The 12,906-nt window shown below is 38.3% G+C and overlaps 1 protein-coding gene across 13 annotated transcripts in view; it reads left to right on the top strand.

Moving 5' to 3' along the window:
* Positions 1-12,906, top strand: part of MICAL3 (microtubule associated monooxygenase, calponin and LIM domain containing 3) — a 165,252-nt gene that overhangs the window by 64,632 nt on the left and 87,714 nt on the right. For all 13 annotated transcript variants that reach the window (XR_008578420.1, XM_054835262.1, XM_054835437.1 and 10 more), the window contains exons 8-17: positions 660-917; positions 1,514-1,629; positions 2,722-2,848; positions 3,262-3,355; positions 4,492-4,639; positions 5,914-6,110; positions 6,873-6,985; positions 7,454-7,516; positions 8,244-8,417; positions 9,535-9,627. Coding sequence is in view for 12 of the 13 variants with exons in the window: in XM_054835262.1 (XP_054691237.1) it covers positions 660-917; positions 1,514-1,629; positions 2,722-2,848; positions 3,262-3,355; positions 4,492-4,639; positions 5,914-6,110; positions 6,873-6,985; positions 7,454-7,516; positions 8,244-8,417; positions 9,535-9,627 (1,383 nt within the window). In the remaining variant the exon portion in view is untranslated. The remainder of the gene's footprint in view (positions 1-659; positions 918-1,513; positions 1,630-2,721; positions 2,849-3,261; positions 3,356-4,491; positions 4,640-5,913; positions 6,111-6,872; positions 6,986-7,453; positions 7,517-8,243; positions 8,418-9,534; positions 9,628-12,906) is intronic.

Genomic DNA, 12,906 nt, shown 5'->3' with positions numbered 1-12,906 from the left:
TATTAACTTTTCTTATACTCCCTATAAGATTTTGGTACAATTTGCTTTCAGTATGCTGAAAGAAGGGAAACACTCTCTTCTTCCACCACATAATGTTTTTCTATAGGTGTATTTTAGACCACAAATATATGTGGTTAATGCCCTTCTGAAATATTTTTGGCTATCAGAAGAGTGTTACAAGATCTATCCTCTCCAAATTTGTATTCCTTTGTAGATTTGGTGGTTTCTTTCATGTTAAGCTAAAATATACTTAAACAACCGTTGATACCTTAGTTGAGCTTCCCTCATTTTATGGGAATGAAACAACAGGGAGTGAAGACAGTATTGGAAATATATCTAATTCTCACAGAAGCTGATTTAAAAGTAGGCCACAAATGAATAAATACAGATTGAGGTCTTGTGCCTTTTGTCTGAAGTGTGTGAAGAGAAATGCTCAGAAGTTTCTTAGCCCTTTCACAGCCAGAAATGCTGGTAGGACTGATCACTGTTTACAGTAAAATTTTCTCTTGGAAGCATAAACACAGATAGGAATGAAAGGAATTAGAGGGCAAACCTGTATCAGTGGATTTGTAGGAGTTTTAATGCCGACTATTGTATATACCGGTCTTAAAATAAACTGGTAATAAAGGCTATTTCACTTCTAATTTTCTTTTTGGCAGGATTATGCTGACACAGAGTTATTACTCTCACGGGAGAATGTGGACCAGGAGGCTCTGCTAAACTATGCCAGAGAAGCAGCTGACTTCTCCACTAATCAGCAGCTGCCATCCCTGGACTTTGCCATCAATCACTATGGTCAGCCAGATGTGGCCATGTTTGACTTCACGTGCATGTATGCATCGGAGAACGCAGCCCTGGTGCGAGAGCAGAATGGCCACCAGTTACTTGTGGCACTGGTTGGGGATAGTCTCTTAGAGGTTTGTGTTTTAAACTTATCATGTGTAAACAGTGAACTGAAGCATAAGCACAAGCCATTGCCTCCATCACCAAAACATGCACTGCCTATAAGATAGTTACTATAAGGAAAGCTGCTGTTTATTGTATAATAAAGTGGAAGGTTCAAAGGAAGGGTAGGTGTGTCAGGAAAACAGAATATTTAGGATGGCAATGATCTTGCTTAATAAAATGTGTGCAGAGATTTTTTTCTGAAGTTATGTCTGTTTCATCTGCTTCTTATTGGGACAATTAGACTCTCTACAGAACCTACTGTAGGCCTGTTAATAATTAGCATTTTGTAATTGGTTAAAAAGTACAATCTTTAAGAGAAGCTGTTAAGGCACTGCAGGCTATGAATTGTTGTTGTAATCAGAGGAACATTAGCTTTGGGGGAGCTCATGGGCAATTCACCATACATATGGCTTCCTCTAGCCCAGCGGGAGTAGAGCTTTAAGCTAATTACTGAGCTATAATTTCCCAACAGATTACCATTTGAATATATTCTTGATATTTGTTTAAATTTTTCCCTAATTGATGCTTTTCCTTTCTCTGCTCTTTTTGTGAACTGTAATATTAGCCGTTTTGGCCAATGGGAACTGGAATAGCCAGGGGATTTTTGGCTGCAATGGACTCTGCTTGGATGGTACGAAGCTGGTCACTTGGAGCTAGTCCTTTGGAAGTTCTTGCAGAGAGGTAATGGGGAAAATGAATATACTTCTAGTTCTGATCTAATCCTCCAATGTCTCATCACTAATTCCCATTTCTCCTACTACAAATATATAGACAGAATGGGAGATACAAATTGTTATTGTTTTTAGAGGATGCTTGTGGATATAATTCAATCAAATTTCCTAAGGAGCTGATAAACTGAAGTATATTTATAGAGGAATAAGAAATGTTGCAGCTGTTCTTAGTCCTAGTTTTAAAAGCAGATTACACACGAAAAGTCTTTTTTTGGTTCTTAATGATACTACATGAAGAATATGAGCCTGACTTACTGTCACCAGCCTTGCAATAGCAAAGCAGATAAAGGTGTAGGTGCCTTTAAAGTACCAGAGACAAAAATTCTTGCCATCCCCTGTTATCTTGTAAACATCTTTTATGATTTTCTTTTAAGAAAGCTAAGACCTACTTTTATTTCATGTTCTTCTAAATTGATTACTTCATTTCATATAAGCCAAACAACATGTTCGTTTCTTTAGAGTATTGAGTTCTTGATGTTTTTATCATCTTTGGTTGAGCGTTGTTTTGGTGACTCAAGTCTTAGTGATCAGAACTTGGGTAATTAAAAGATGGAGGAAATAAAAGCAAGGTTTAACAGAACCTATTTTAAACTTGAGCAACTGCAGCTTCTGACCATCAGGAACCATAGTATCATTTTAAAAATTGTAAAAAGGGCGCAATGGATATTTAAAAATCCATTTGCATGAATTTAAAAAAAAATGATGAAGATGATAATGTTGAAGTTGGAGCCAGACTTCCATCACCTTTCCAGCAGTAAGATCTTTCCTGAGCCTTCTGTTCTGCATGCTGGACAAACCCAGTTCCCTTGGCCTCTCCTCACAGGGCAAGTGCTGAAGTGGTTAGATTTCTGATCTGTATGTTTATCTCTCCAGGATTGGCTTAGCAGTATTAGTAGTGATGCATGTCTTTAAAAAACCCAAACAAACAAAAACCCACAAAAACCAAACAACAGAAAATAACAAAACCAAACAAAAAAAACCCAACCCACAAAACAAACCAAAACAACCCCCAAAACTTTCTTTTTAATTTTATTTTTTCAAGGGAAAGCATTTATAGGCTACTGCCTCAGACCACCCCCGAGAACGTGAGTAAAAACTTCAGCCATTACAGCATTGATCCCGCCACCCGATATCCCAATATCAACGTCAACTTCTTGCGGCCACAGCAGGTAACTGGACAAACGGTTCTTCTACATGCTTGCAATCTGCATTGGCTTTCCGTAGGTGAAGTTATGCTAATGTTTTAGGAACAGATACTGACCTGATGTGACAGTTTCAACCTTGCTGTAATGATACGTGAAATCTGTACATGTGTGTGTGCGCGCGCATTTTTTTGGTAATATCTAGTATAGCAGTCTGTCATTGCAATTTGATATCCCCTGAGCAGCAGCAGTCAGCTAGACTGTTCAGCACTGACTAGCTGTTCTTTGTTGTTCTGGGGTTCTTGGCCTAGAGATTTCTGCTACGTAAGTGTACTTGTCTTCCTTTTTGTGCATTGGGATGGCTCCTTCTTGTCCTGCTCTTTCTGTATGGATCTTGGATACATGGCATGTTGGTAATTTTTTTGTGTGTGTCATTTTAGGTACGCCACTTGTATAATACAGGAGACTTGAAAGACATTCACCTGGAAATAGAGAACTTTGTAAACTCTAGGACACCAAAGCTGACTCGGAATGGTAGGCCTGGCTACTGCTTCATTCCTTTCAGTATTCTGGAGCTGGATCAGTGCAGGACATAGAGCAGCAAGGCTCTAAAGTATTATTTGACCAGTCTCTCTTGGTTTAGAAAAAGTATCCAGCAATTGTTTCATCGATAGTCTGATTTTCCAATTTTTCAAGTTTCAATTAACATCTAAATATATTTTTGTTTGCCTGATTTCCCTTACTTTATAATACTGTTACATTCCTAAGTGTATTTGCTTATGCAAGCATTTTTTTCACCTCCTTTATCCTATAACAATGTCCTTACTTAGAGTGTAGAATCCTAGCCTGAATTCATTCTAACAGTAAATTCAGAATTCTTACAAACATAACAGAAGGTAGTTCTTGTGCAGTCTTTTCATGGTCATGCTTTCCTTTACTTAACTAAATGAAACTTCACTTTGCTTGCATTATTCTCAAAGTTAGATGCCTTGTGATAAGCATTTCAGTATCTGTCTACTTGTCCTGTACCCTGAGGGGTATGTTGAACTTTTCCTTTTGCACACCTTGCCTTTGGATGCCCAGATAGTGTTTGGGGACTCTCAGAATGGCATTTTGCTGCTAAGCCTCCCTTTCACTGCTGAATAGCTATGGAGTCTTTTGATTTGTTCTTTGGCCTGCAACCGCGTCCTTTTAGGCAGTAATCTCATCAGATCTTGCGGTAAGGCAAGGTCAAAACAGGTCAGTGCTTTTAAAAGAAAGCTTTCAAGAGAAAAGAAAAAATTGCAGAAGTACATTTGTAGCTCTTCCATTAGAAGTAGCATATCTGGGCTTTAGAGAGCATTTGTGCTACTGTATATCCTTTTGATCGTATTTAAAACAAGTCTTTGTGACTGTTTTATAATTCCGGGGGCTCTTTTACAAGGGCTAAAGTGAAAAGCCTGGCAAGTTATAACTTAGTTACTTTTTAGCAAATTAAAAATCCTTTTTTGGATCTAAAATAGATAGTATTTTCTTAAAAAAAAAAAAAGAATTCTGTTCCGTATTGCTCATTGTGTTTTGCTTGTTGTTTACATGAAGGTTTTATTTGTTGATTCGTGGTTTTTATGTTGGTTTTAGAATTCATGAAAGAGATGATGTACATTTCTACTTAAAAATGTGTTTTCTTACAGAGTCTGTAGCTCGCTCTAGTAAATTGCTCAGCTGGTGCCAGAGGCAAACTGATGGATATGCTGGTGTAAATGTGACAGATCTCACAATGTCATGGAAAAGCGGCCTAGCTTTGTGTGCCATTATCCACAGATACCGTCCAGACTTAATGTGAGTAACTGGCTGTTTTGAATAACTGGGAAGAGCAGAACGTTAGTGGTATTTGGAACTAATAGCATGGAGACTGAGGGAATGCATTTGTGACTTACGGAGAAATGGATTGAAATGAATCCAATTAAACTTGATAGAAGCTAACGTATGGTGATTCACCAGCAGAGTGGAAGGTCATAATAGCTTGATGAATATGAAGATAAATGTGTTGTCATTTTCCCTTCTGGATGATTTGACAGAATTAATGTTCAAATTGGTACTGACGGGAAAGCATTATTGACTGACAGGTCTTTTCTCTGTGAAGTTAGTCAGGAATAGTTCATAGCTTCAGTTAAATTTCTCATGAATGAGTCTCTACACAGCCCTTTATAAATCTCCTGTTTAACAGTAACTCTTTTTAAAGACTTTTAGGCTGCTCTTTTTACAAGTAGTGACCCACAGTTTAAATTGCTACTGTTTGTGCACTACCAGGCTGATTGGATGCGAGGGGGGCATCCTCTTACACGATGTATTGGGTAAAACAGTGCCGAGATTCTAGAATGGGAAAACAGTGGCTGGAAGAAGTCGGAGGAGCAGAGATTCTGGTACTTTAATTGAAATCTGAAATGGCTTCAACTTCCAAAAGTGACATTAATAAAAATAAATGCTAGGTCTGTATTTGAAGCCATAATCCAGTGTAAAGCATGCTGAAAAATTACTTAGTTATTCCCTTCCATGTGCACTGAATTACTTCTCTTTTGATGTACTCAGGTTAACCCAAGCTACTCTGTGTAAAAGCTATAGAGCTTGTGGAGAGTTCAAATAGCTATAAAATGGTTTATATAACTCTCTACAAGCTATAGCTTTTAGTATAATTTTTATATAGTTCTACAAGTTTTGGAGAAAGCCAGCAGAACTAAAATATGGATCAGTGAATAAAAAAGGACAAAAATGAAGACTTAATTTAGTTTCAAGCACACAGAAGATTTTATGTAGGGGGAAACAGTAGTCTTCCAGCAAAGGAGGAAGTGAAGATATATTTCAGGGGATAATAAAGTTTTTAAGAAGAAAAATATGGGTTTGGAGGAGGAGCAAAAAATGGAAATAGAATATGTTTGAGCCAAGGCTCACCATAATTATGTAGCATCAACTCTGCAATATGTAAAGGTTGCTAGCAAATAAATTTGAGAGATTTTGGAGGGATGAAAAAAAAAAAAAGGAGATGGATCCCTGAGTTCTTTCAGAGGACTGGTTTCTACTTGATTCAGTGCATGCTGTCTTTCTGCCCTTTGTAGAGACTTTGATTCTTTGGATGAGCACAATGTGGAGAAGAATAACCAACTGGCCTTTGACATCGCTGAAAAAGAGTTTGGAATATCTCCCATTATGACTGGAAAGGAAATGGCATCTGTTGGAGAGCCAGATAAACTGTCCATGGTGATGTACCTCACACAGTTCTATGAGATGTTCAAAGACACCATTCCCTCTAGTGGTAAGGAGTTTGGGGCTGGTCTGTCAGATTTAAAGACAGCTTCAGAATCAATGTGATGAATGCTTCAGTTATCTTCATGCTTCTTCTGCATAAGATCATACCAGTCACTCACTAACTATACATTACAAAATGTTTGTCTTGGCTAATGTGAGATGCCTTGCTAGTAGTTTTTTTAGTAGCTAATTTCAAAACACTGGCCAGGTTTTCTAGCTATTTACCATCTGTGAATGGTGAGAGTAACTTCAGGCCCATGAGGAATGAAAGATCTTTGATTAGAACTGAAAGATGTAATTGCCTAACACAAATCAATATGGCCTACCTTTAAATATTAATAATGTTGTTATAGCTGTTTCTTTATTATTGATGATCTTAATTCAAGTCTATCATTCTGGTGGGGAAAAAACCCTTGTGTTTAATAGCCTTTTAAAAATATGGTGTGTATCCGGTATTATTTCCAAAACTCTAAACTCTTCTTAAGAATACTGATGATCATAATGCTCTTTAAATATGAAAGTAAATAAACAGTCACAGTAGTTATTCTGGGTAGTTATAAACCCTGAAAGCAGAATTGATCTGGCAAAATGAAAAAGCAGATTAGCTGAGAAAGGTATTCATTCTGGACATTGCAATCATTTTGTACAGAGGATTTAAGAAAAAAAGTGTTATGTTAAAAATCACTGAGTCCTTCATTTGTGTATTTAAAAATAGCACCACAGAAATAATTTCTTGGCGTTCCCTTGTCCTACCTGTTTTTGCTAACAGATAGTCTGGACCTGAATGCAGAAGAAAAAGCTGCGCTAATTGCCAGTACCAAATCACCCATCTCTTTTCTCAGTAAACTGGGACAAAGCATCTCTCGGAAACGCACTCCAAAGGTAACCACAGTCTTGATTACACTTGTGTCTGTTAGGCAGCTGCCCAAGTCAGCAGTACTAAAAATATATCTGTAAGTGTGTATCTGCTATGTGTTTACAAAAGACCATGTGTTCATCAGCTCTTGGCATGGGACAGTACATGACATTTATAACTGCAGAATTACATCTGTAATATGCACTCTCAATTAGTGGTATATTTCAGTATTAAAATCCTAGCCTTGTGGTAGTATGTGGGGATATACTTTGTATTGAAACATAACGGGTTGCTCAGTTCCCAATTACTTGCAAGTGTTACAGAATGTCTAATTTGAAGGTAAGAATCCTCTTAAATGGAGAATGACCCCAGAGAATTAATCAATTGTGTTGTAAAGCTTATTTAAGTGTACCGATGGCATTTATCTCAGGCCAGAAAAGTATGAGAATCCTTATCTTTGGGGTTTTTTTTCCCCCTCCTCCTTCAATTTTCAGGACAAAAAAGAAAAGGAACTGGATGGTGCAGGAAAGAGGAGAAAAACCAGCCAATCCGAGGATGTAAGTATTACAGTGAGGAAGGTGTCAGGGAGGAAAACACGGTAGGTTCCTTGCTTCCGCTTCAGTCCTTTCATTTTCTATATCCAGACAGGGTTTATATAAGATATTATTTAAGGTAAAATTAATTATTCTTCAGAGGTCACGCGTAGTCTTAGTTATTTGTAGTGCAAATATTTTACTGATGCTTATGAAAGAATAGCACACAACAAATGAAATGTTGCAGTTCCCCCATACTCTATTTTTACTGCAATTTACTTACCAAGAATAAAACTTTCATTTTGTAAAGTCATGCAGTATAGTCAGAATTTTCATTCCTCTTTAAATTTTAGCCTTGGTTAGTGTAAAAAGCATTTTTCTAGTATGCCTTATGAGGCAATTCTTCAGTTGAAATGTTTATAGCCAAATAGGTACAAGCGAGTTAAAATTTAGTGCTGTGAGTTTTCAGTGAAGGTTTGAAGATAGGCCTTTGTGTTGTGTCAGTGGATTCATGGGGGTGTTTCAACTGTGGTCTTTTTGGTAGGCAACTGTATCAAATAAGATTGAAAAGATAAGTAAAGTTTAGCAGAACTTTTGATGACATGCCAAAGGAGATGAAAATGTGAGCTTTCAAGTGCAGACTAATAGATTGGTTTTCTAGAGAGTTACAAAACTTTATCACAGCACAGGAGTAGAGAGGAAAAGGTGATCTGGTTGCATCTTGTTAAATATTGATGTTGCTGATTGTTAGGAGGACATCCCACGAAGCTACAGAGAAGAAAGGCCCACACTGGTGAGCGCCCTGACAGAGAGAAGAATTGATGCTGCCATTGGGAATCAGAACAAAGTCAAGTCTATGGCAACCCAGTTACTGGCCAAGTTTGAGGAGAATGCACCAGTGCAGTCCTCAAGCTTACGAAGACAGGTAGGAAATGGGTAATAAATCCCTTTATTTTGGAATCATGGAGGAAAATCGTGAATAATAACATGCATTCCTTGAGAAGGGATGCTAGCGGTGCTTTTCTATTTCAAAGTGTCTCCTGGGGAGGAGTGAAGCTTACTCAAAAGAGAAAAAAAATTAAATTTAGGAGTATGGGATAGAGAAGAACTTCCTAATAGAAGTCTATTTCCCTGTTATTGCCCATATTATGTTATATAATCTCTTTCAAAACCATCTTACCAGCAGTTAGGTTTCTTTCACAACTACTATTGCTGTTGAAAAGCCTTCCAGGAATATCCCATTTCTAGTATTTAAGAACTATTATTTAACTTCTGATTTGAACTTTTTCATGCCAAGTTATATGTGTTTGTTCTTGTGAACTGTGATTAAGTTTTGTTATGTGTGTGTAAGAGCAGCAGATAAATGCCCAGGAGTTTCTTTGCAATCAGGATATTTGTGTCATTCCAAGTGAGGCTTCCTGATGGCTGCTGATTATTCAGGATGGTATCTGAACTACTGCAACTGCAGGGTAATTGTCTTTGAAGTTAGACTGAGTCACTTCAAGCTACTGCTAGCAGTGCAATGTCAGCAGTATAAGGCTCAGTAGGTTTAAGCGCCTGAGTTCTTGCTCTGCTGCATAGTCTGTCTTCATAGCTTGTGTCCAAGCTCTGTGCTGCCATGGCCAGATTGTGAGTGGGACCTGACCTACTAGCTACTTTAAAGCTAGGTCAAGTATGTTTATGCTACACTGCACAGCAGTGTTAATAGTATAACATAATCTCAGAATGGTGAGGTTTATCCCACTCGTTACCAATCAAATGTTTCCTCAGCCACTATATATTGGCTGGAATAACCAGGCTGATTTGAAGGAACAATGAACATAAAGGGAAGGTCCAAAAACTTATGTAGTTTTCAATTTTTGGATGTTTTTCCCTTTTTATATTTTACTTGCTAAATGAATTCTCCCCTACCCTATTTTTTTTTTCTTAAATGTTTGCCTGTCTTATTGTGTATCCCATTCCTTTGGCTTTCTTTGAGTTTCCTTTACTATTTTATCTTTCCTCCTTGGTCCCAACCCACTTCCCCTACAACCTGCATGCAGCAACCTGTCCTGCCTTATCAAGAACGTGTTCACAACCAACCATCCAGCAGGCGAGAGCAGGGCCGTCTTGCTGCCATACCCCAGTGGAAACAGGTAAAGAAACTGATTATGAATACAATGCATTGCCTGCACCCAAGACCAGCTATCGCTGTCCTGTTTTTAAAACTTTTCTAGCACCTTGTATGAGTCCATTATTTTAAATATTTTAACTTTTAATGAATAAAATCCACATCTACCTTTGGTAATGATGCACGGTTTAATGTTTCAAAAGGACTTAATCAAATTTTCTCTGCCCTCTTATGCGAGTTTCAACTTCCCAGGATTTCAGTGGATGTTTTAGCAGAAACCTTGCCTACAGATGCAACCTAGTGTAGACATTTTATCATCTTGAGTATTTTGAGATTTTTCTGTTAGAAAAAAATAGAAAATACGTAGCAATTATTGCAATCAATGAGGTTAAAGGTGTCATGCCATATATGATATTAAAGCTCTTCCTCGGTATAAATAGTAAAATCGGTTGTCAGTTTTGCTATTCACATGTGAAATCTTACATGTTCTGCAGTTACAGGAGGCTTTACTGTCGTTTCCTTTTCTCTATGACAAACTTAGCTATCCTTGCCAACTTGTCACATTCATTGCATTGCAGATTTCTGTATTATTGTGAATTAAGTAAATTTTAGATTTTATTCCACAGAGGGAATCAGAATAGGGATCAACAGCAGAAAAATCAGTAGGTATCAAATTTTATTTTTTCTCGTGTGTTTTGGCCAAGTGTCATTGCCGGTGTTTTTCTTTCAGCAGTGCACTTTCAAAAGCCAGGCTTGTGACAATCTTTTCAGGCACATAGAGATACTTATCTCACTGGTTTTGTCTACTTCCACTGTTTCCCTGTGCAAATAACCTCCTTGTATCTCTGAGAGTGCGGAGATACGTTTGTCTGGTAGCCATAATTTGGAGAAACATCTGCTTCTTTCTGGTTGCAGTTTAATCAGAGCATACGTTGGAGTCAAGAAGTTTGGAAATTCACTGTTCTGTGTGTTTATGGATTCATGATGAACCTCATGTTCAAGGCATTCAACACAATTAGTGCTGCATGTCATGACCAGTGCCATAATCTAGAAAATTTCTCTCCAAGAAAGAAGACCGAAACCAGAGGAATTGTTGCCAGCAGGACTGTCAAGAGAGTCTTAAAAATATGTCAACGTTATGTTTAGGTTTCCTGACTCAGTGTTTTTTCTTCTACGTTCTGTCTCATCAAAATCATCTTTATAGGCTAATGAGCACTTTCAGGTGGATACACATCATCCCAGCAAATTTCCTAGGTAAAGGGGGAGAATCCAAAGAACTGATGCAGAAGAACATAATATGGCTGTACAATATTAAGTCAGTTGATGACCACTGCTTGTGTTACCACACAAAAAGAAGAAGACACCAATGCAGTCCAGTTTATCTCAGTTCAGAAGGATGAAGATTTGTGGTTTAGCACTCGGAGAAGATCACATCTCTGCAGCCTTGAGATTTGTATTTGAAACTGCTGTTGAAACTTTATGAAGGCTTTATAATTAAGCCTTTATGGTCAAACACAGAAGTTCGTGTTGTCATCCTTTTGTAATTGATCAAAAAAAGGACAAACTTCCGTTTCCTGCTTTTATGATGAGGAATTTCTCCTCATCAGAGAGCAGTTTGTTGTTGGTTTTGTTCGCACTACACAATTTAAAAAAAAAAAAAAATCCTTCTGGTCTCCCTCAACATTGATAGCATCTCCATATGGGCAGCAATGTAGGGCAGATCTTTGAAACATTTTTCTGTAGCAATTGTACTTCCATAGGACTTACGTTGCTTTATTCAACACTGACATAGATTGCCTTTTGTGAATGACTTCCCTCTCACGATTATAGCTGGTGATGATCTTTCCTTGATAGGCTTTACTGCATCAACAGAAGATGGTTGGTTCTTAGGTCCAGGTTTCATGCTGGATTTTACAGTGCTTTTCATCTGACAATTGAAATGGAGAAGAATAAAACTGGGTCTCAAGGATGCAAAATCTACAGGATACCATAGGATCAAAGAAACAGTTGATATGGTCTCTATTCCAAAGGTTCCTTATTACTTGCCTGGGGAAGTGAAGAGCATCAGCTGTCTTCATTCAAAAGCCATGGGAGTATGTAGAATCATTTATTCTCGACTGATCGGAGATCAGCTGAGGCAGGAAGCCATCCACTGAGCCAAGCAGCCAGCTTTGCTAAGCTTGGACAGAAATCCATCCTGCATGAAGCTGTTGCTGAAGCAGTGTTTCAGCTGGCTGCTGGGGTTCCCAATTCTGGTTGCTTAGGTACGCAGAATCTGATAGCGGTGAGACTGTGTGTTACTACAGTCCTGAAATGGCTTTCTACTGTCACTCTGGGCGCTCCAGCTACAAAACTATTTCCTGGGCTACAGGTTACCGACAGCGGAGTTGGTGTGGGGTACCAGTACATGTTACTGGAAATACTGCAAAGGATTAGTATTGCTCCTGACAAGCTCTTTAGGAAGGATGTATGTTTACTGGAAAGAGCTGTTCATGAAGAAAGGGTTTCTTGTTTGGCTCAAGTGTCAGAGTTTATGAGCAGAAACTTCTGTCAGTGACTGCATATAAGATATATGATATAGCAAAAAACTTCTACTGAAGAGTCCTTGGAAGAGGAGCAAAGCAGTTCCTAAGGGGACAAAGTGGTGATGTGTTATTAAGGGAAACCACAAGTTGTCTAATGTTCTCCCCAGTATGCAGAATGAAGTTGAGGTCCTCAGGGGTCTTTGGGAGAAGGAAAGTTTTATGTCTTGTGTTTGATAGGCTTGGTCCTGCATCTTGGAAACTGCACGGAAGAGGAAAGTATACTGCAAAAGCATGAGAGTGATTGTAGGGCAGAAACCACATGGTTGCAAAGGATGTCGTCTGGGTTGGACCCCCAGTTTTGATGGAAAATTTACATCTTCCTTGGGCTATTGCCTGCCAGTGTCTGTCAGATGGACTTCTTTAGCTGTACTTGCTTATCAGTTTAAGGCTGGAATCTTGCTTTGCAAGATTTTAATTTTAATCTTTGTTAAGAGTTACAAGGCCAACATTTCCATGAGCTCATAAGGCAGACTGTCTCTGTTGTACAAGTGGGGTAGAGGTGGCTTGCTAAGACAGGATTCCTAGAAAGAGTGAAATCTGGCAGAACCTGTTCTGAAGCAGTTTTTACTTTCATTGCAAGACCTTTAATGCTATCTCTCTTGGAAAGGGAAAACCTTCAAAAAATCAAGCAGGTTAAAAACCTCACCAGTCTGCTGCTTGCAGCATCCTGTGTGACCTGGTGAATTGGATCATAAAGTTTGCTTTATTGAGCTACACTT

Source organism: Grus americana, chromosome 1 (assembly GCF_028858705.1).
Source record: "Grus americana isolate bGruAme1 chromosome 1, bGruAme1.mat, whole genome shotgun sequence".
Taxonomy (NCBI): Eukaryota; Metazoa; Chordata; class Aves; order Gruiformes; family Gruidae; genus Grus; species Grus americana.
The sequence above is the reverse complement of the archived record's forward strand: the minus strand, read 5'-3'. Positions and strand labels throughout refer to the sequence as shown.